At 38.5% G+C, this 22268-nt stretch overlaps 1 protein-coding gene across 1 annotated transcript in view; it reads right to left on the minus strand.

The window, feature by feature from the left end:
- Positions 1-19285, minus strand: part of HCRTR2 (hypocretin receptor 2) — a gene marked incomplete at both ends in the record, with an annotated part of 41172 nt that extends 21887 nt beyond the window's left edge. The window contains 3 exons of the mRNA XM_082755499.1: positions 2100-2343; positions 4028-4206; positions 19057-19285. Of these exons, the coding sequence (XP_082611625.1) occupies positions 2100-2343; positions 4028-4206; positions 19057-19285 (652 nt within the window). The remainder of the gene's footprint in view (positions 1-2099; positions 2344-4027; positions 4207-19056) is intronic.
- Positions 19286-22268: the final 2983 nt, after the last annotated feature.

Below are 22268 nucleotides of genomic sequence, written 5' to 3' on the forward strand. Positions count from 1 at the left end.
TCAGGAATCTTTCATAGACATTTAATGTAAAATTATTTTCATTTTATGTTCAATATCAATTAAAAATAGAGAAATAGAAAAAAAAAAAACAAAAGCAGATATATCATTTTGGAGTGATGGTGTTCCATTTCTGGAAAAAACAACAACAAAAAACAAACACAAAAATAACTTAATTTTATGCGCAAGTACTTGCCTTTATTATGCCCCTTTCTGCCTCTCCAAACATCTGAATAAAGGCTCACAGAAAAACCTGTAGATCAATAGACTTCATTTTGGATAAATACACTCTATGTGAGTCTTGCAAACAATCTGGGAGCTTCTCTTCTTTTATACAATGGGTGCTTCAGCTCAGGCATATCTGTGGGCTGGAACTATTCTAGTCCAGTATCGAATGAGCTGGTCTTTAAAATAGTTCTGCAGCTATTACAGACTCTAGTCTGAAAGTGACATTTTCCTGTTCAAGATCAAGATGACCAATGGAGATCTGGAAGTTTTGAGATTGTGTTCCCTGATGAAATACTCTCCTGACCCCCTAATTAATTAACTGCAGTGTTTTTCATCATTTTCATCTCCTAGGTTGATTAAAACAATCTTTGCTTCAGATCTAACCTTGAAGTGATGAAGGCGTGGATAATTAACTCTGCAGTCAAAGTGAATGGACACAAATTGTACTCGGAGTGAATGCTGTGAAAGAAAATAGTCACATAAATACTGCAGCATCCAGCAGCAGAATGGGATACAAAATTGTTCACAGATGAAAAGAGAACACTAGAAGTAAAGAACAGATGTGTCTTCTCCAACAAAACAGCAACTACAATACTTCCAGCTTAATGGGGGTTCCTGAAACCTACAAATTTTCAGCACATCTTTGTCTGGAATCAGTGCCAGCCAGCTAATGGACATCTCTGCCCCCATTCATTGCCTTGTCCCAGGGGACTAAGCAGGATGAGGGAATATGATAGCCAACGTCTTCTCATTAATTCCCCAGTGGCCCTGCAGAGGGAGGAACTTCCAGAACAGCACATGGAAGAACCCTCAGCAGTTCAAGCTGCTTGAACTAATTTATCATAATAATTAAGTACAGGTGATCCAATTGTATTTTATCTTAATTGTTCACAGCACTAGAATCTTCTACAGACACAGAACTGATGGAGAATCTGATTGTATTTTAGAATGACTTGAGGCTATTAAACAACCACCTTTTCGTTATATGTTTTGGCAAACTTGGCTTTATTTTTCTGTGTTTGAATAATGGTATTACTGATGGTCATTATATCCAGTGTCAGAGTCACAGCATGTAACTCATATGCTCTATTAGCACTGGAGTTATGCCAAGGCCCACCAGAGTTGAATCTTAACCATTCACGTGAGTGGCTAACATGACTTGCTGTGTGAACTCAGTCAAAATAGAAACAGTTACTCATGGCAACCCTTATGACTTCTTACAGTGGAATTCAAATACAGAAAAAGTTAGATTCAGAGTTAATCTGGAAAGGCAGAATTATACTTCTTGGATAGAATCATTTGTAACCAATTACAATTTTAAAGTTATCTAAATGATCTCGTCCATGACAAATTTCAAATTGTAGACTAACTTGCTACCCTGTATCCATGACACCTCTGTAAATTCTGTAATGACATGCAAATTGCACTGAAGTCCCAGGAGATACAAATAAGGACCTAATCAAATACCACCAATTAGCAAAATCAGTGTAGCAGGTAAATAGAAGTTCTGTTCCTGTGTAGTTATTTCTGAAGACTAAAAACTGTAAACCTGCAATATCCATCAATCACTGAGAATTATATAACCATAAGCATTTAAGGATGGGAACATTTTCATCCTCTGGGAAACATTAACATGACCAAGACATAAGTCAGGCTCATTCTTTTAAACTTGGTTTTAAATGCACTTTTAGTCTTAGCTGTATAAAAGAAAATATAAATTCGTAGTGTTTGAAAAACAGTAGTTCTATGAAAGGTTATGTAATTAAGAACATTCTTGATATGTTTATACACTTGACTGCATATTAAAATGTCCTGATATTTTTATTACATAACAGCAGGAAAAATTCAGTCTTTATGATCAATGACACACTCACCTCCCCAGTGCTCATCACACACTGTGAACAAGGTGGTTTTATTGGCTAATCCTGGGAACACACTGCTGCACTCCATAACAATAGCCTGAGGAATCATTATGATGCAGGACACAATCCAGATAATTATAATGCTGTTCCTTGCTCTCTTGGCTGTGCTTTTAAACATCAAAGGGTGACAAATTGCATACCATCGATCCAAAGCAATGCAGCTAAGTGTTAGTACAGACACAGAGACTGAAACTGTCTAAAGAGAAGGAAATATTATGTCAATGTAAATGTAATTTTTCTGTTTCAAAAGTGATTTCTTGTAATTTTTGAGTTTTAAAAATTCTTTATATTTTCAGCATAGTTTATTATTTGAAATTATGAAATAGAAACTATTTTCAGAAAAAGTCTCAGTTTTAATTGCTTCCTATGGAATTACAACAGATATCATCTGCTGTAGAATTGAATGAAATAATAGAACAAAATAGTTCAGTTGGAAGGGACCTACAAAGATCATCAGGTCTAACTTGCTGACCACTTCAGGTAACTTTGCTAACCAAAATTCAAAGTATATAATTATTATTCAAGTATCTCTTGAACATTGACAGGCATGGGGCGACAATAACCTCTATAGAAAGCTTGTTTCAGTGTTTGACCACCCTCATGGTGAAGAATTTTTTTCCTTATATCTAGTCTGAACCAATTCACAGAGTAGGGTGCTACTGAATGTGAGTAGGAGTAACAAAATCAGATTCTTAAAGAACAAACTTATGCATCTTAGAATTTGCATAGCTTTATCTGAAAGATTACTTCTAAAACAGTCAACAAATCAGATTTTTTTTTCTTTGTAGAGCAAGTTAAAAAAAAAAAAAAGTTTTTCTCTATTATATTTGGATATCAGCACCAACATTTTGCCTTTTCAGTTTTCAAAGGAACAACAGAAAATCAGAATCTCATGGAAAAAAAAAAAAAAAGCTATCAATTTAAATTAGACTATGTCATTTTAATGTCTTATTCGTTGTAGGAAATAGCATCACTTTTGTTTTATTGTTCGGTTATCATTTCAATTTCTCTTCAGAATTTCTAGCACTAGAATGGAGGCTTTGAAACAAGTTTTGTGATTTTGATACTATCCAACCGAAGACATGTGCTGAAGGACTGTTGCTCTTGACAATGTAGCTTTTCAGCCTGAATGCATAGATCTCTGCTGAAAATACGGGTTGTGCTGGGTGCACAAAGATGGTCACCTGCATACTTTCAGAGTTTTCCACTTAATTCTTTTGATTTATAATGACTGAAAGACCAAGCAAATTGTCATGATAGTATGCCCAGTGAGTTCAAGTGAACTGCTATACCTACAAAAGGTATCTGTAAAATGTTTTTTATGCAAATGATCTCATAACTAATTAAGTCCACTGGTAAGGAGTGGTGGCAATTATAATAAGGCAGAAAATCTGATCAGCTCCCATTATACCAGGACAAGATGACTATTTTTAAAGAGTGCAAAATAAGTCACTAAACACATATGAAGGCATGGACTCCACTCAGAGTTCTTCAAAAGTTCAGATTCTCCATCCTGGACATCTGAGTAGCTGTTTAGGTACACATACAGAGAGAATACTTCTGTATGTAATTCTATGTCCAGACATATTTCTTGTTTTGTGTATCTTCTGAATTATTAAAAAAGATCACACAACGTGAACGGCATAAGACAAATTTTTCTTATAAAGTGCATTGCCCAAGTCTAACAAGAACAACATTTCTTAAGCACAAGCATATTCATAAGTGGAACAGTCCTTCAATCCTCTATAGGTAACCTGAGGTATCTACATAAGTATAGCAGTGATGAATTTTTGTCACATAATCACCATTAGGAAGATGATATTGCTCTTTCTGTTTTTCATAACATGGATAGTGTATACACAAATACAATAAAATAATACCTGTAAGTATGGAATCACTTTGCAGAGGGGCTGCCCAAAGAACCAAGTTTCTGTGATGTCCACTACTAAGGTTGCTGGAAGACAAGTAATTGTGACCAGAATGTCAGCCAGAGATAGATTCACTATGAAATAGTTGGTGACTGTCCGCATGTGATGATTCTTCCACACTGCAATGCAAACTGAATTTGGAAAGAAAAATTAGTGAGCTGGAAATGACTTAGGGGATGCTTCAACACAAAACCACTTCTCTTTGCAGAAATAAGGAAATGTTTGCATCCTTTGTTTCATAAAGAGTATTTGAATATGCAGTTTATTGTAGAGACCATGTGTTTTCTTTTAGAGTGGAAACAAAATGGTACATATAGAAAGATTCTCAGTAAACAAAGAGTAGTTTTCCGCAGACCACAACATAGGAAATAATCTGACATATTATGCAGTTTACAGTACTTCAAGTACTATCTTCACTAACTATTCACACATCTTTCTGCTATTTTAACCCATTGGCTCTGTTCTATGGAAATACACATCTACATTTGTGAAAGCTTTATTTAATTAATTAATTAATTAATTAATTAATTTATTATGACAGTGTGATGCTTAATTCAAATTACTACCATGTGGAGTCTTGTAAACTGTGTCAAGAAAACAACCATTTTATAAAATATGTTGCTGGGAATGCTATATCTATTGCATCTGCAGAGAATGTGTAACATTTGCCTGGGAAAGAGGTATCTGTGATTTGAGGGAAGCAAATGAATGTAATTTTTGCAGTATTTAGCTCAACCTATTTTAAATGTAGTGTATTTTTGACCATGATTGTTGTGACCAAAACCAGTATGTAGCAGGCACTCTAAAGGATGTACCTTAAAGCTTTTATATAATTTCTTTCCCCCTCTTTATTTATTTATTTATTATTTGACAGGCTTTTACAAATGAAGCAAATCATAGAATCATAGAATAGCTTGGGTTGAAAGGGACCTCTAAGAGCTCCTAGAGTTGGAACCTCTTGTTCCAACCCTCCTGCCATGGACAAATTACTTCTTTAACATGGATGCAATAAATTCATAAGTTAAAAATGCAAAAATTGAGTCTGAGAAACTAGACTAAAAACATTTTTTTAAAGAACTTTGGAAGTAAAACCCAGAGAGATCATAGCAATCAATTGCCTTTCACCAAAAATTCTAAAAAATCATGCTCAATACTTTCCTGAAATAGCACAGTAATTCCTGTAAGAAAACACTACAATTCATTTTACACCAAAGATTCTTTTGCTGTAAAAAATATTTCATTCGTCATACCAATCTGGATGAAGATTCAAGGTCTCCTTACTGTGCCAAAATATAGCACTATGCTTAGTTTAGATATATTAAATAGATCACAAAATGCTGCAGAAAAGAATTAGAAAGAACCTCAAGATTTTGTCCAAATCTAAAAAGGAATTGCCTAGAGTTAAGCCATTCTCTTATTAAACTAACATTTCTGGCACATAAGTTTTTGAGATCAGATGTTTTTTCAGATCCTAAGAAGGATGGTGTGCTTGAAAGTTTGTGTCCATCTCCCAGCTACATCGGTTAAAGAATATTACTTCATAAATTTTGTCTTGCTTGTCTTTATACCAACCCAGTTACAGAAAAACTATAAGTCATTGTTTACATTTTAAAATCTGTTAAAGGTGAAAACATCATGCTTCTCTTAAATATACCACAGTGTTGAATAATCTTGGAAGGGAAGGGAAGGGATAGGAAGGGAAGGGAATTTGAATGTCTGATCTACTTCCATTTTGCTATTTTCTCTCTCTTTTTTTATTTTATTTATTTATTTATTTATTTATTTATTTTTTCCTGGAACACAGGCAACAATGAAGAACAGGCTTTCCCAGTGGAAATACTTCAAATATGTAAAGATTGTTATTACATCTCTACTCTGTTTTCTTTTCAGACTGTAGAACTTCACAGGTCGGTATCTTTTGCTGTCATTTTTAGAACTTCTGTAAGCATCCTTCTTTCTGTTCTCTGGATGCTCTTCAGAATGGATCACACCTTTGTTGTCAGACTGTAGTGATCCAAATTAACACAATACCCACTCATGACTTTCCTAAAGCTTTAGTAGGAACTAAGTTTGGATCATGACGGCTTCATGAGGGCTAGGTTTAGACATCTGGGGGCAATTTAGGGCAAAGGGAGAGGGAAGAGTGAGGTGGCCTTCAATTCCTCTAAGAGAAGGTGATTTTATCAACAAACTTGTTTCGGATATGGGCTTACAAATTTATTCTAAAACACATGCTGTACCAACATAGATGTTCTTCTAATGTATGCAGACACAAATGTAAATACTATAGCTTGTAGAAATTTAATCTTTTATATATATATACATATAAACCTCTCTCTCTATATGTAGATATCTATCAGGAGCTTGTAAATGCAAGTTAAATTCCCTCTGCAAAGCTCTTTGCTGCCCTTGGAGAACATCTCCCATGGTATTCATTTCTTTTATTTTCACCCTGAATACAGAATTTCACGTTTTCTTAGCTGTGAACTTAGATATCTGAAAGGCAAGGCTTGTAAATCAAAAGCTTAAAGGAAACATACTATTTATATTTACAGTCCGTTTGGGTGATAAAACTTACATGCTCAAGTAATTATTTATCTAGCACTGCAAGATAATAACTGTCCAGATCTTTATCATTTCAAATTTCTGCATGGGATTACTACAGTTGTAACTAAAATTACAACAATGTGAGGCAGGACAAAACAGGGGAGATACTACATTGCTGCCCCACTGGAATGCTGTTTGCTGCTGGAAATGCAATGCTGGGAAGAAAAGTTGCAAACATCACTTCATTCACAGTAATGTTAACACTTTGGGCTGCTGTGGCCTGTTCTTTGTCTTCAGTATAATTCATATTTAATTGAAGTGGCAATGTTTTTCTGTACTGTTTACTTCTTTGATGAACAGATTAAAAAAAAAAAAAAAGTTGTTTTGAAAATTCAGATTTCAACTACTTCATTCTCGTGTTGTGGTTCATCAGTCCTACATTCTATCTGATTCAGGCAAATGCGTCTTTTTCATCAAAGGATGTCAGTGCCCAAAGGTGCCAGATTTAAGCAGACATGTCAAAGAGCACATGCTCTTTGATGAGCACATGCTCTCTTGTGCTGACAAGTTTGGGAAAAACACCTGAATGCAAACATTATTTCTTGTAAAACAAATCCACAAAGTTATAAAATATGAGTTCAATCTCATTGGCAACAGAGAGTGCCAGAAATCAATTCACAGCATTTTGCATTTTGTGTTCAAAGGCTTCTATAAGTATCAGCAAATGAAACCTCACAATACCTCAGAGAGCTAAGAAAATATCATTTTCATCTCTGAAACAAGGGAAGTGAAGCACAGAACAGAAGTTGCCAAAGGCCACACCGTAAATCAGACAGAATAAGAAGCATGGACTCCTAATTCCCAGCTCTGTACTAAGCCTTCCAGATCACACTGGCTTAACAAGGATGGAATTTAGATGAACTTTGATACTTGCTGTTCCTCAGAGAAATAAAAAAGACTGTGCCCCTTGCTACTCAGGGAATGACAAATGCAAAAGGCAAAGCCAATGTACAGAGAGTAGTTCTAAATTCCTCTGAATTCTAATCTAAAGGAGCAAGAGGCACCTGAAAGGTAGAAAAATGATTATTTGCAAGCATAGAAATAAAAGATAATTTGTTACTTTAGATTTCTTTATGCTTGTGTGGTTCCCCTTTTGATCTCATGCATTCTTTGAAGCATAGACCATTTTCCATTTTTTGTATGACACATAGCACAAAAGCATCTTAATTAACATATTTACATACTAACTTAATAATTAATGTCTCCCAGAAATTTATTCTCTGACTATATACAAAAAAAGTGAGTATGTATAAGAAAGACTGTTGCAAAAGCCTCTGAAAAGAAATTATTTTAAAAATGAGTCAGTTTCCACTCCCCCTCTCCTCCCCCCATTGCCCTCTGCTGGTTGAAGTATTGCATTCAACACACGCATTTACAATTTATTTCAGTGCAAGGATAAACAGAGCTGTGAAGCTTTGCTGCAAGTTATTTAAGCAGGGTAGAATGGTATAAATGACAGAAAGTTACTTCAATATATTCCGTGTAGACCAGATGTCTTTCTGAGTCTACTGCCTACTGCTTAGAACAAGCTTGTTCAGTAGTCCTGGGTATCAGCTTTGTTGACACACCAGTGATCTAGCAGATCAGTGAGAAAAGCTCTCCTTATGGTATTCAAACACTATTTTGTGGGAGTGCAAAGCAATCTGACTATGCCACTGACTACTTTAGAACTAACAAAATAATTTTGCATACTCTCCACTCTCACCCTTTTCAACATGCATTTTCATTTGAGGCAGCTCTATAAAGAACTGGAGGCATGCAGATCACATGTAAACTCTCCAGAAACATGTGTAAGGGAGGAAGCTCCCTGGACTGCAAAATGCTATCTGCCTACCCAAAAGGAAAAGACAGACAGCAGCAGCTTTCTGCTCACCCTGGAGAAGAGAAACAATGATGCAAACAGTAGTAGAGATTCTCAACTGGAAGTACTCTGAAATCATGAAACAGGAGATAAGGCCAGCAGCAGTCTTCCTGTATATATATATATATGTATATATATATATATGTATATATATATATATATATATATATATATATATATATATGAAAGGAGACACCACAGACTAAGAGGATGTCTGTTTAGTTATGGAACCTTGTGGTGGCCCAAACTGAGCTCTTCGGCTCTTCGGACCTCAGAAGATCTATGAACTAGTAAAGAGTTCTGAGCAAAACCAAATATTTTATGCAACCTCTGCTGAACATGAGTGACGAAGAAAGTGGGAGAAATTGTATTAGCACAGGCAGTGAAGATAGGATCACCAGTTCAAGAAAAAATGTGTGTATAACCTTCCCAAACTGTGGAAAACTGTGAGAACTCTGTACTGGAACCAAAATACCTGCCAATTTTTTTTTTTTTTTTTTTTTTTTTTACTATGTTCTGTATTACAGATTTTATTTTATAAAAACCCTCATGATTCCAGTTAATAACTTCTGCAAACAAAAACATGCAGGCCAGTTTACACAAAGAACAGCTATTTGTAGTGGTTATGATTTAATTAGACTGATCTAATTCCTTCATCATACTGAAGTTTCTCACTGCCGATGCTTCGGTTTCCTTCCTCCACAATCAAAAGAACTTTAACGAAAACTGTTGCTATTCTTAACTCTGCCACACGGTGTCAGCGAAAGCTTGGAAACTAGCTTGAGTTGTCAGACCGACAGTGTTTGGGAAAACTTGTGGAGGCTTTTCTCAAAGACAGTTCTGCTATAATGAAACTCGCCCACCTTCCAAATACCAAAACAAACAAACAAACAAACAAAAAATCAAGCCAAACCAACACAAAAAAGCTCACCGGACTAAAAAGAACAAATTCAAATCTGAATTCAAGTTTAAGATACTGTTTGAACTCCATCAAGAAAACTTCATATACCTCATTGCAGTCCTGAAGAAAGCAACCCTCTTAAATACAACAATACAGTGAGGGTTTTAGATTGGTATTTTTCATGTACAAATCTAATCCCTGTCGGTTTAGTGTTCTGGGGCATTTTAATTAGAGACTGTAATGCCATCTATTCAATTAGCATAGCTCATTGTACCTAAAGATGAATATGAAAACAATACAAAGGCTCCAGCTGGTATAAATGCAGCTGCTTGCCTCCTGGAAGATTTATGCTGTCTTGAGCATATTAAACATTGTGCTGGAATCCTTCTGTTGGTGAACAGTTGGTTCAGCTGTCAATTTGTTTCCTACGTCAGTCTTAAATTATTTCCCTAACACTCCAGAAATCTTGCCAACCTCTCATTTAATGGGTCATCTTCCAACTGGACTTCTTGGCCAAAATAAAAATGTAATTTCCATAACAAGCAATACATGACATTTCCTTAAATAAATTAATTACTCTATGTCTTACCTCATTTTTTGGTAATAAATCCCAAATAGGTACAAAGTATTATATATATTTTTTTCTCCATTATGCTATGCTTCAATACCTTTATTTGGCTTTAGTAATTCATTACCAAAATTGTATGACTAAAATACGACCACACAAATTATATGGAAGTAATGCTGTGAATATAAGCACTACTTATCAACATCTTCAAATGCATAAGGCAGGAGGCTTCTAAAGAGCTTTCCTCCTTCACAGTGTTTTACAGTGATAAAAAAAGTTGTTTAATAGACTTGAGTTACACATTATTGCCCATCCACTCACCCTCAAATGTAAAAAAAAATTTAAAAAAATGTTTCCATCTGGCAAAGATTTGGTCCTTTATATGGCAATCTCCCCGTTGTTCTTTTTTGACATTGCCTACTGTGAATGAAAGCCTCAGTGGTGGGGAGTCTATCAACATTGTAATGCTGAAAGGAAGTCTGAATAGATAAAACACCAAACGGGATTCTGCTAGATCTCCTGTTGAAACATTGAAGCAATGCATACTGTTAGATAGAAAAATGCTATCACTGAAATTATTTTATGTTCTATTCCTGATTAAGAATTCTGCTTTAACATAGCAATCTAAAAATTAGGTGTTTAAGCCTGGGCTTATTTTATTTATTTTAGGAAGGCTTTCTATGAGTTTTCAATAACTTTATTGATGATCTTTATCACTTTAACTAAATTGTAGAGGATATTTAATTTAATTTAATTTAATTTAATTTAATTTAATTTAATTTAAGAAGTAAATTTAATTTAAGAAGTAAATTCTGGATTTTTAAACCATCAGTGAGAACAAAAGATCTAAAACAGAGAGATCTCTTCTGTGAATAAAAAGATGATATCTGCTTCCTAGGCTGTCCATCTGAGCTCTACCACTTTACCCACTACTGAGTTCTAAACTCAAACATTACTTCATTTTTTACATCATTACTCTTAACTAAAAAAAAAAAAGAAACTAACAGTTGATCAAGTTTACATTGAAAAGGCAATAGAAAGACTGACACAAAGAACAGACACTTTTGACACAATGTTTATTGCAATGAAAATATTGAAAAAATCCTACATCTGGTAATAATGCCCAGCAGATAAGAACTGTCCTTGAATATATAAAGTAACAGCTGAAAAGATGGATTATGTTCTGGGCTGCACATACAAAGGAATTACATAGCTTGGAAGTGAAGTGCCACCTCCTCCTCCCAAGACACACTAAACACACGTCAACAAAAGTCATGGAAGCATGACAAAAGGAATGGGACATTAGTTCGTGCTCCCTGTGTATAACACATAGACACATTTGCATGGTGCAGGTTCCATCACTTTTTTTGTGTAAGACTCTAGAAGAAACACTGAAACTGTAAGAAATATAGCTGAATAACACAGAATAAATGAAATCTAAAACATTTTTTTCTTTCATCAGCCTGAAATGTACTATGGAACTGTTTCCGACAGAAGACAATGAGAGTCTACATAAATAAAACATACATATAACATCTAGTTTGCTTGCAGCCATATAATTTCTGAGGAGCTTCATAGCTACCAAGTGTTATCTTATGATGCTAGAGAAGAACATAAGAAGTAAATTCTGCTTTCTGAAAGTTTATCTCTACAAAGTACAATTGAGAGTAACAGCACAATCATCTAATTGGCACAGGATTCATTTTCTAATTCAGTCACATTACATAATCTTAGGCAATTAACAACCTAATGGGAATGGGAGTTATTACTAAAAGATTGGCTATGGTATACAGCCTAACAAAAATGCCAGTTTTGGTCAGTTCTGGATGAAGTGAAAGATATCATCACATATTTTTCTGAGCTTTCTATACTGATTAACACAGACTGGACAGTTTTAAATTATTCCACTACATACACAGAGTTGCATATACTTATTTGTCTATCCATCGTAACAATAAAAAACCTACAAAATCCTTATGCACATTTCATGTTAGAGATGGAAGGACGCTTAATGTAGCTGTCATACTGCACATGCCACTACAATAAAAAGATTTCACACTTCATTGTGACTCAAATTCAAACCTGTGTGACTCATTAAAACCAAGGTGAGCTTCATAGCTGAAATGCTGGGCAAATCTGAAACCATATGCTTCAAAATGCATATCAGCATAAAATAGAATTGCATTAGGAAAAACCCATCTATTTCCACGTCCATTTCTAATGAAGATGTATGAATGCTTTTGCTTTAGACTATATGAAAAAAATAAGCTCTGACGTGGCACAGCTGTGTAAGCAGAGAGCAGGCTGCTGAGTAAAGACCTCTGAGCTGATATACCTCTTCTTGGGGTCTCTGCTTTGCTTGGGAGCTGCATTCAAGCCCAGGCTCTCACATTTAGCTCAGGCAAGACAAATGTTTAAGTGTGCATGTGCTTGGCCATGTGTCTGTCCAATATTGATTGTGGCCCTGACCTATAGACTTGACTTCCTGGCCTAACCTCGGACAACCTTCATCCCTATGAATTTTTTTGGTAACTGCTGGGTTTTCTGGTAACTGTCTGACCATCACCAGACCTGTCCAGCTCCCCTTGCTTGGGCACAGTGGAACTGGGCTGCTGGTCTTGCTGCTGCCCTCAGCTCCTGTCTTCTTCCACTGGGGACCAGTGTGTTCTAGCTCTTCTCTGACAAATTTCAGCTGGGAGATGTACTGTACTGAAAGCATAAATCAGATGATAGCTAATACCCACCCCCCATAAAAAAAAAAAAAAAAAAAAAAAAGTTTTACCAGATACGTAGCACAGAAAGTAAGCAATAAAAAATGTTTCAAAAAAAAAAAGAAGCATTCCAAAACTTTTTTTTTTTTTTTTTTTTTTTTTTTGAAAGATGATGAGCTAAGGTAGAAAGTGGCAACAGCTTTTATAATGCCCCAAAGGCACATCAGTCTGAAGAATACTTCACTGACTTAAGGGAAAGGTATGTTAGTCCCTGTTCAGCTCCGGGTAGACTGGTCTTTACTGTTTTCAGTGGTCTTGCTAGACTTGGGCAGCGGCTGAAGAGTCAGGATAAGTTATTTTCCTTCTCCCATACAAAGATGGTTCTTTCAAAACATCACTTATAATACAAAATCAAATCAGTCCTCACCAAACTACCACACCCAAGGCTGCACCTGTTTTGGGAGTAAATAGCCGAGCTAGTCTTCAGAACTATCATTCCAACAGCTTCGAGAATGTACAAAATTAAATCGGATAAGTATTTAAAAAGAGTTTCACTTGTTTCTTAAGAAGGCTTCATAAAAGTTTGTTCTTCTGTAAGAACTGCTGAATAGCTAGCACTTAAGTCATGGTTTATGATACATCAGATAAGAGATATCTCATCAATAGTGCTGTGGAGAACAGAAAGGAAGAAAACTGGATGGAAGATCAGTCCTAAATTTTCTGTTTCCAAAACATGCGTGGAGTTCCAGAAGTAAGAACAATAACATTATGAAAAACAGCTATGAATTAAACACGGCATGGGAGTCCATATGATAATGTATGATAAAGGAATATGCTTGTTTCTCTTTCAGTACCTTATAATGGTTTTTGACCCTTGAGATTGGGCATTTTTGCACTTGTTCAGATTCCAGCCCTCCTCCTTTGTCACCAAATCAGTTTAAAGCAAGACTGTTGTCTTTTGGAATGAGGTTGGAATACAAGTAGCCAAACTGCTTATTCTTTCATTCTGACTGAAAAAAAAAAAAAAAACCAACAAAAAAAAAAACACAAAACAAAACAAAACACTAAAAAAGGACAGTCCTTTGTATCCAAATATAAAGGCATCTTCCAGACAGATGCAACTGTTAGCAGAACTCAAATGAAAGTCAACAAAATTTGTATTAACATTCAAGGCATTAGGTATCTCTTGCAGCTTGTCTTCCTTCAGTCCTGGGCATTGCCCTTTTTCAGAGCTCAACTGCACTATTCATAGGAGACAGACTTGCCTTTTGACATGAGAAATGCTAAAAGGAAAGAGAGTTGTCTGCCCTCTGGACTTTGATCAGAAAGCATATGCAGTGGAACAAGTTATGCTTCTGGATGTAACAGCCTATAAAGAAGAAGACATAATGACAATTCAGCTTCATCTTTCAATGTATTTCTACTGTTTGGGTATCTCACAAGGGTGTGCATGTCTCCTTCTTGCCAGTGATCACTATATTATGCAAATACCAGTATATTGCAGCTGATACCCTAACCCTTCTATAAAACTGAGCTCATATATTATCTACCTTAGGTAGATGAAATGTATAAATATTACATCACATCCTGCATTGTATCTTTTCAAAAAATGATTAAGCAACTCTTGTTAATATCAATCCAAGATATAAAGGTGACTTACATGCAGCTGGTGCTACAAACATAAAGTGCTTGATTCTGTGACCAAGGTGCTGGAGCAGGTCCAAAGATAGATAATAAAGCTGGTGAAGGGTCTAGAGCACAAGTCATATGAAGAGTGGCTGAGGGAGCTGGGGATGTTTAGCCTGGAGAAAAGGAAGCTCAGCAGACACCTTATCATGCTCTACAATTACCTTAAAGGAGGCTATAGTGAAGTGGGGATTGGTCTCTTCTCCCACACACCAAGTGATAAGACAAGAAGACCTTAAATTGTGCAAGGAAAGGTTTAGGTTGGATATTATGAAAAAAATCTTAACTGGGTTGAAATTCTTCAAGGGTTGAAATGTATTGAAACAGATTGTTCAGGCAAGTAGTTGAGTCACCATCCCTGTAGGTCTTCAAAAAACATGTAGATTTAGAGCTTAGTGACATGGTTTAATGGTGGACTTGTCAGTGCTAGGTTAAAGGTTGGACTAGAAAATCTTAGAGGTTGTTTCCAACCTAGATGATTCTATGATTCTATATTCAGTGCCAGAGTCCCCAGATAATCTGGACAAAATAAAATGCATTACCTTAAAATAGAGGTAGGTGAAATATGCCTCATCTAAGGCAATCAGAAGGATTTGTGTAGATTAGAGAAGAGACCCATATAAGAGAATACATGACCTTCATGTAGATTCCAACTCTGTGTTTATATTAACCTGCAGATAACAATCCAATTCTACCAACATATGCATGCATGCATAGACCTCAATATGCACCGGTTGCTTTTAAAATGATGGCATAGATATATTTGAGACATTACAGTTGCCTATTGATCATCATTGACTAGAGCTCTGGTGTTAGAATTATACCCAAAACTTTCATTGTACACCCATAAAGAAAGAAGCCCTAAAAATCAAGCTATAGGAAGCAAAAATCAGATGAATGCTGTTGAGTTGTATGAGTGAGACTGTGAACTCCTTGAAGAAAGGACTACAGATGGGTGCTGTACAGATCTCAGCATAACATGGTGCTAACAGAATTACAGAATGGGTGGGCTTGGAAGGGACCTCTGAAGATCATCCAGTCCAACCCACCTGCTGAGTAGGAACCCTTACAGCATGTTGAGCAGGATGGCATCCAGGTGGGTTTTGAATATCTCCAGAGGAGACTGCACAACTTCTCTGGGCAACCTGTTCCAGTGCTCTGCCACCCTCACAGCAAAGAAGTGCCCCCTCACATTGAGCCAGAACTTTCTATGCTTCAGATTGTGCCCATCGCCTCACATCCTGGGTCACCATAAAATATATAGCAAATAATAGAATTATCCAGAGAAGACTAATTCTCTGTCAATTAGGCTTGATTTCATTCTAAGCTGAAAAGAGAAACATCACCAAATTCTGTGAGTAAAAAAAGTCTCTGAGATCTCTTGCAGACATTCTGCATGGTCTCCAAACCATGGCATCCAGCACGAGCTTCAAGCTGGGCACTGGCAGGATCAGTGTGCTCCTTCTCCCAGCTCCTGCCAGCTCTGTGGAGTGCTGCCAGAGTCCCAGCATCTTGGCTAATGGGACACCAGAAGGCTGCTTGCTCTGTGGTCAGTCTTTGACCCTATCAAGGTCTTCCCTGTACCATTTGATTTTCAAGACTGCATGTTTTCTGAGGGAAAACATTTCAATAGGAAAGTTCTGACCCCTTCGAATGAATAACTTAAACAAGAACCATCCCCATTCTGAAGTGTTAACTGTGTGGAATTGTTAATCCCTTATGGTCTTATCCTTATCTTAGGGTTTAACCTTAACCTAGGGTTTAACAGCTGAAACTGATTAGTGTGGAATCATTGTATCAGTAACTAGAGGACTCCATGCATCCTAAATGTATCTTTCCTTCTTTTATTTTTCTTCATTTCTATTTCAAGCACTTTTTAAATAAAGAAAAAACAGATAATTAGTCCAAAGTCAAAGTACATACCCTGTTAAGAAGTTTTGCTCTAGTTTCACAAAGTTGAAGGGGCTCTACTTCTGTGCAGTGGTAATGGAATGATTTGGTCTAGTGTGAAAAACAGAAAGTCCTTACCCTCAGTATCTATTCTGCCTCTAGCGATAAATAGTGACTAAATGAAAGAGAAAATAGGACAAAATATACTGATGATATCACCCTAATTTCAGATTCTCTAAATGTTCATGTAACTATGTCTTAAAACCTTCTTAAGACCTGCTTCTTCTCAGTGAAGAAGCAATGAAACCTCTGGTGAGCAGCTAGTGTGGGCACACACAAGAATCGTTGCTATGAAGAACCTGAATGCAATAATCAAACCTGCATTCAGATGCAGAGGCTTGCAAATGTTTTCATTGTAGCTGGTTTGTGCAGCAGTTTGGACAGGGTATGTCAACCCTCCTAATTGAACTAAAAGCTAAATAGCAATGCAGACCTTGTTATACACTACTATTAGCAGGACAATTCCTGCAGTGCAGATCAGCCAAAAGCCCAGTAGATGTCAATCAAAGTTCAAGCTTTCTACCCTTGGCTGTTAATTAACTGTCAGAATGCTTTAATCTCGCTTATTACTAATATGTGAGGGATGTGCTGTGCCCTCCACTTGCACAGATGTTATTATGGGAACACAGTGAGTTGCCTCATTCCGTGTGAATGCATAATTGAAAATAGACAGAAATTAGTTTTTTTTTTTTTTTGAGACAACATAGGGAAGGGAAAGGTATTTCATGGTTTCTTAAGTGCTAACTTAATAAGACATGGAAAAAGCAGAACTAGAGCATTGACTTCCCACACTAGTCCAGCAGCACTGCTCAAACGTAAGCAGAGGAACACACTGCATCATTAAGGGTGAAACTATAAAGCGCTGTGAGCCACTAAAACTCTCTTTAGAACCGCTTCTGCTTTGCTTTGAGAAGGTACAAGACTAAATTGCAGATTGACTGTGAGTAAGGGTTTTTACAGATTGACTGTGAGCAGGAAACTTAACTTTCTGGGGATTTCAAAATGTACACTCTTATGTATCAGATTTTCACTGCCAGCCAAATAAACAAGGTTTCACAAAAGATGTCTTTGGAAAGACCACATCAATCTCTCCCCTCAAAATCACTTGAGCCTGCAATCAGTGCAGTGTGAGCTTTCTTGCATAAAGATGAGACAGTGTTCAGCTAACGAGCACCTGCACCTGCCGATCCCACAAACAACTTGCCCATCAACAGGAGCAGCAGTTTGGGTGGGTGAGGTCTGTACAACGTACAAAGGCAGTTTAAAGAAGCAAAAGGCTCGGGCAGAAGCAGCCCAGTAAAAGGACAGGTGGGCGGATAGCTAAATGCCAGCCTCCATCCCAAGATACGGTACAGGCACATCAGGGAGGAGCAGCTGCGCATCAGCACTGATACCGTCTCTGTCTTCGAGTGCAAAGCCAGGAAACCTTTTCATCTGGTGGCTTCAGGGAGGGAAAAAAAGAAAAAGGAAAAAAAAAAAAAAAAGTGTAAGCAGGGTGAGAGCTGCTGTAACCAAAGGTTTGACCTTGAATCTTTAAAGGTGAGAGGACAGCCTGCTTACAAAACGGGTGGAGGTGAATAGGCAAACACAGACAGTTCTCCTGAAGCTGTCTTCTCTCAGGATCAGAAGAAAAGACACTTTTCGTCGTGGTTTAAAGCACAGGCTCTTTGGGAAGGCTACTATCTTTACCCTGAGAAGCTGGCTGCCGAGCCACGGACCGAGCAAGCACACCCGGGCTTGTGAATAGCCCTCTCGTAGCCTCTTTGGCTGAAGGCTCACTGGTTTCGCCAACGTGCGTACTCGGTGTTTACCGGCAGCTTGCGTGCCATTCCAGACAAAAACAGCATCATCAGTCCGTCGAAAGAAAAAAAAAAAAAAGCTTCGCAAAACGTTGCCTGTAGCTGCAGTCGTATTTGCAACGCGTCTAGGGAAGCCTTGAGCGCTCGCCGATGGCAGCGCTGGTGTGCATAAATCCTGCAGAAAATCATGAATGGAAGCCCCGTATGGCTGGGCTGGGCGCTAGTGAGCCGCTCCGTTCATGAAAATGTCAGTGCTGTAAATACGGGACGCAAATGGCCGGGGCTCCGGGGGAGAGGCTGCTCCACGGCGGCGTGCGCGGGGGAGAGATGGGGAAAGGCGGCGAGGGGGAGATAATGGGGAGAGGGGGAGATGGAGAGATTGGAAGATGAGGAGACGGGGAGATGATGGGGCGAGAGGGAAAAGGGGGGATGGGGAGACGGGGAAAGGGGGCAAGAGGGAGATGGGGAGATGATGGGGAGATGAGGCGAGGGGGCGAAAAGAGGTGGGCGCCCTCACGGCCGGGGCGAGGTCACCCCTGTCCCCCTCGCCCCGTCCCCCTCTCCTCGTCCCCCGTTATCTCTGCCAGCCCGATAAGACGCCCGTTTTGGGGTTCCCAGCTCAGCGGGGCGCAGGAGGGAGCAGCATCCCTCCGGGCGGGCGGAGAGGCGGGGCCGCTGCCCGTGGAGGGCAGGGCGGGCGGTTTCGGCACCTGTGCCCGGTGGATGGGGACGGGAGCCTGGCTCGGCTGTCCCCGATCCCCCGGTGTCCGGCGGTCCCTTCCCTTCCCGTAGCCCGGCTACTGGGGATGCAGCGTGTCCAGCCGGGGGGAGAGGCGAAACCCACCCGCGGGTCAAAAAAAAAAGGGGCTGGGAAGCAACTTCGGGGCGCCACACTCACCCAGGACGTTCCCGACGAGCGCCACGATGAAGACGACGATGTAGCCGGCGATCAGCGCCCATTCGTACTCCTTGGGGTGCAAATACTCCTTCCAGAGGTAGCGCAGGAACTCGTCGTCGTCGTAGTCGGCGGACGGGCTTAAAAAAGGCTCCCGGGTCTCGTTCAGCTCCGGGGAGGATGTCCAGTTCCTGCGCGGATGAGAAGCATCCTCGGGCTGCGTCCCGGACATCCCTGGCGGTGGTCCGGGGGCTGGCTGAACCCTCTCAGCGCTCCAGCACTCTCTCACGCCCCTCCATTGAGACTTGCGATCGCCGGTGCCGAGCTGGGTGTGGGGAGAAAATGACGCGGAAACTTCGGGAGCCAATGCGGGACCGGGCTGGGGCTTCGAGCCGGCCCCAGCCGCCCGGCAGCCTTCCCCCGAGCCTTTTTCCTCTCCGCGGGAGCGGAGGATGCACGCCCTGCCCTGCCCGGTGTGTGTGTGGGGACATCTGTCGGGGGAATCGATGGTTGAAGGATGGGGGTTCGACGGATGGCTCTTGCGGAGGAGGCAGAGGATGAAGGGAGTAATTAAAACTGAGCGGTCGATGTGTCTTCCGGGGGCCCCTTTGAAAAGTTCGGCTGTGTGTTATTGGTGTGTGGCTCTACCTCCAACGCACGGGCTTAATACACAGCCAAATATTCATAAACAGTGTAGTGCTTAGCTCTAGACAGCGCTGGCTAAAACAGAACAAACCTCAGAACAAATCTATAAGCACAGTGAACAGACAAGCGAGTGGTTTCATCACATTTTAGGACCATGAAGGCTCACTGTAGGCTTGAGTGTAGTTACAAACCTCCAGTTTGGGATCTCAGCTGCCCCTTGGCTACTCTGGATTGAGCTGAGCTGGCAGAAAGCAATTCAAGAAAGCCCAGAAGTGCTAGTTAAACAGCGTGATAGGATTCCCAGATTCTAGTCATTGCTTCCTGAATTGTTTTCATACTCTGCCCAATGTTCAGTTCCTGAGAGAGAAGGGACAGGGCTGGACTTGTCCTTCCCTGACTGAAAAAAAGTCCCGTTTTTCAGGTAATCTCTTCATTTACTTGCTGAATAACTTAATGAGTTTAATGAGAATTATAAGCACCACTTCCATTGTGAAAGGGTACACCTTGCTCATTTAAGCAGTTATGTGCAGGGTCTACACCACCACAGAGTGGAGAAACTATTATGTGACTCTACTTCCAACACATAACTTTAGCAGAGAGGCAGATACTCTTGAACACTGTAGTGCTTAGCTTCCTGAATTGTTCTTCATAAGCATGGAGCATTCCCTCATGCCTTCAAAGTCCGGTCCAGCATCTCCACCTAACCACCCAACCTGGTGTTGCCTTTAGGCACCTGTTTTTATAGACCTGCTCTCTTTGTTTTATTTTTGTTTCTGTAAAATAAAAATAAATAAATAAAATAAATAATAATAATAATAAAAAACATTCATATTCTACTGGAAAGTTGAATAGACCTTTCACGATAAAGACATCAAAGAGTGAGATATACTTGGATATACAGGTAAGATCAGCACCTTACATAAATTAGAAAGGTAGACGTCACAAACCTCATAAATAAAGATTAGATACTCCTCAACTAAGGAAAACAGCTAAGATTCTGTTAGTAAAGGTATGAGTTTGGGGAAGTGATTTAAGCTCTCCTGAGGACCTTAGAATACTGATGTACTTAGTACACAAAAAGAGACGTGTTTAAGGAGTTTGTCATGGTCCTCACTAGTGTAGATGTAGAGCATGACCATTTGGTGGTCAGTATCAGACAACGATCATTCTCCAGTTTGTTTCATATGTTAAAATGTTGATCCATAAAAGCCACATCTGCTTCCAAGTTGCCATAAAATCTGAAACAGGTAACACTTTTTTTTGACATAGAATACTCCTTTCTTCCTCCCTCCCCAGTAGTAAGGAATTGAATTAAAAAGACATACATGTAAGTATTAAGAAACGATGTGGTTTTATGAAAAATAGATCTTAGAGCTCTTTTTTTTTGTTCTTTTTTTTTTTTTTCTTTCAACCAGATAATAAATTTGATTGATAAAGGCATAAATGATTGATCATGCAGATTGATAAAATGCATGATTTTTCTATTCCTAGAGTGCTGTAATACATTTGCTTTTATTGGTACAGCACATTCTTATTAGGTAGACTGTATAGTAGAAAATCAATGTGGCACACATTATAATGATTAGAAATTGTCTAACTAACAGATCTCAGAATAAAATGGTAAAAAAAAAAAACAAACAAAAAAAGACTTGTCATTGAGCTCATGTCTTTCTACTGTCAGATCTTGGTTCTGTTGCACTCATCATTCAATGACCTTGAAGAAGCTGGCAGGTGATCCAAAAATCAGAGATAATCAGCTACACACTAACTCCCATCATGAATCTGTAGCCAGAGAGCTTCATGTGATAATTGCCAGTACAAATAAGTATACCTGTGAAAACACATTAAGTATGAGAAACTTGGCTGAGCTAAAATAGGCATCATGCATAAATATCTGCTATTGAGGAAATACTTTTCAAATAGAGTCATTTTAGCTGTATATTTTAAAATCAAGATCAGATGCTTTCTTAAAAGATAAGTGCTATCTGTAATGGGAATTAATTCAGAAAAGTCATCTGACCTGTAGCATGCAAGAGGTCAAACTAGATGATTACAGGAGCCCCATCTGCTTTCTAATTTGTGAAAGCATGTTAGAAAAATAGATTAATTTGATGAATTTTACTGCTGATTTATGTCTTAATTATACAATTTACATCAAGACTAGTGCAAGAGTCTAAATGTGTTCTTCCATATGCAAGTGAATAGTAAATGCTCAAATGTATGTAATTCTTATTTTATTAACCTTCCTCCCCTCTCCCCCCCCCCCTTTTTTTTTTTATTTTTCAATTTAAAACCTGTTTAACATGTGGTTTTAGAAACTCCTACAAAGAATACACTGGCTACACAACACTTAAAAGGAGGATAAATTCAGGGTTATATCTATTAACATTTTCATCTCACAAGAATACCACCTAGTACTTTATTTAGCTAAAGAGTTCACATACATTGATATCTTTCTAATTCGCAACTTTCTATCACTAATCCCAAAATACTGAAATTAAATTTCAGTCATAAAAAATATGCCTTGTGGCTTTCAGTGTCACTTATTTTATGATATTAAACCATGTGAA

Source organism: Aythya marila, assembly GCF_965140915.1.
Source record: "Aythya marila genome assembly, chromosome: 3".
Lineage (NCBI taxonomy): Eukaryota > Metazoa > Chordata > Aves > Anseriformes > Anatidae > Aythya > Aythya marila.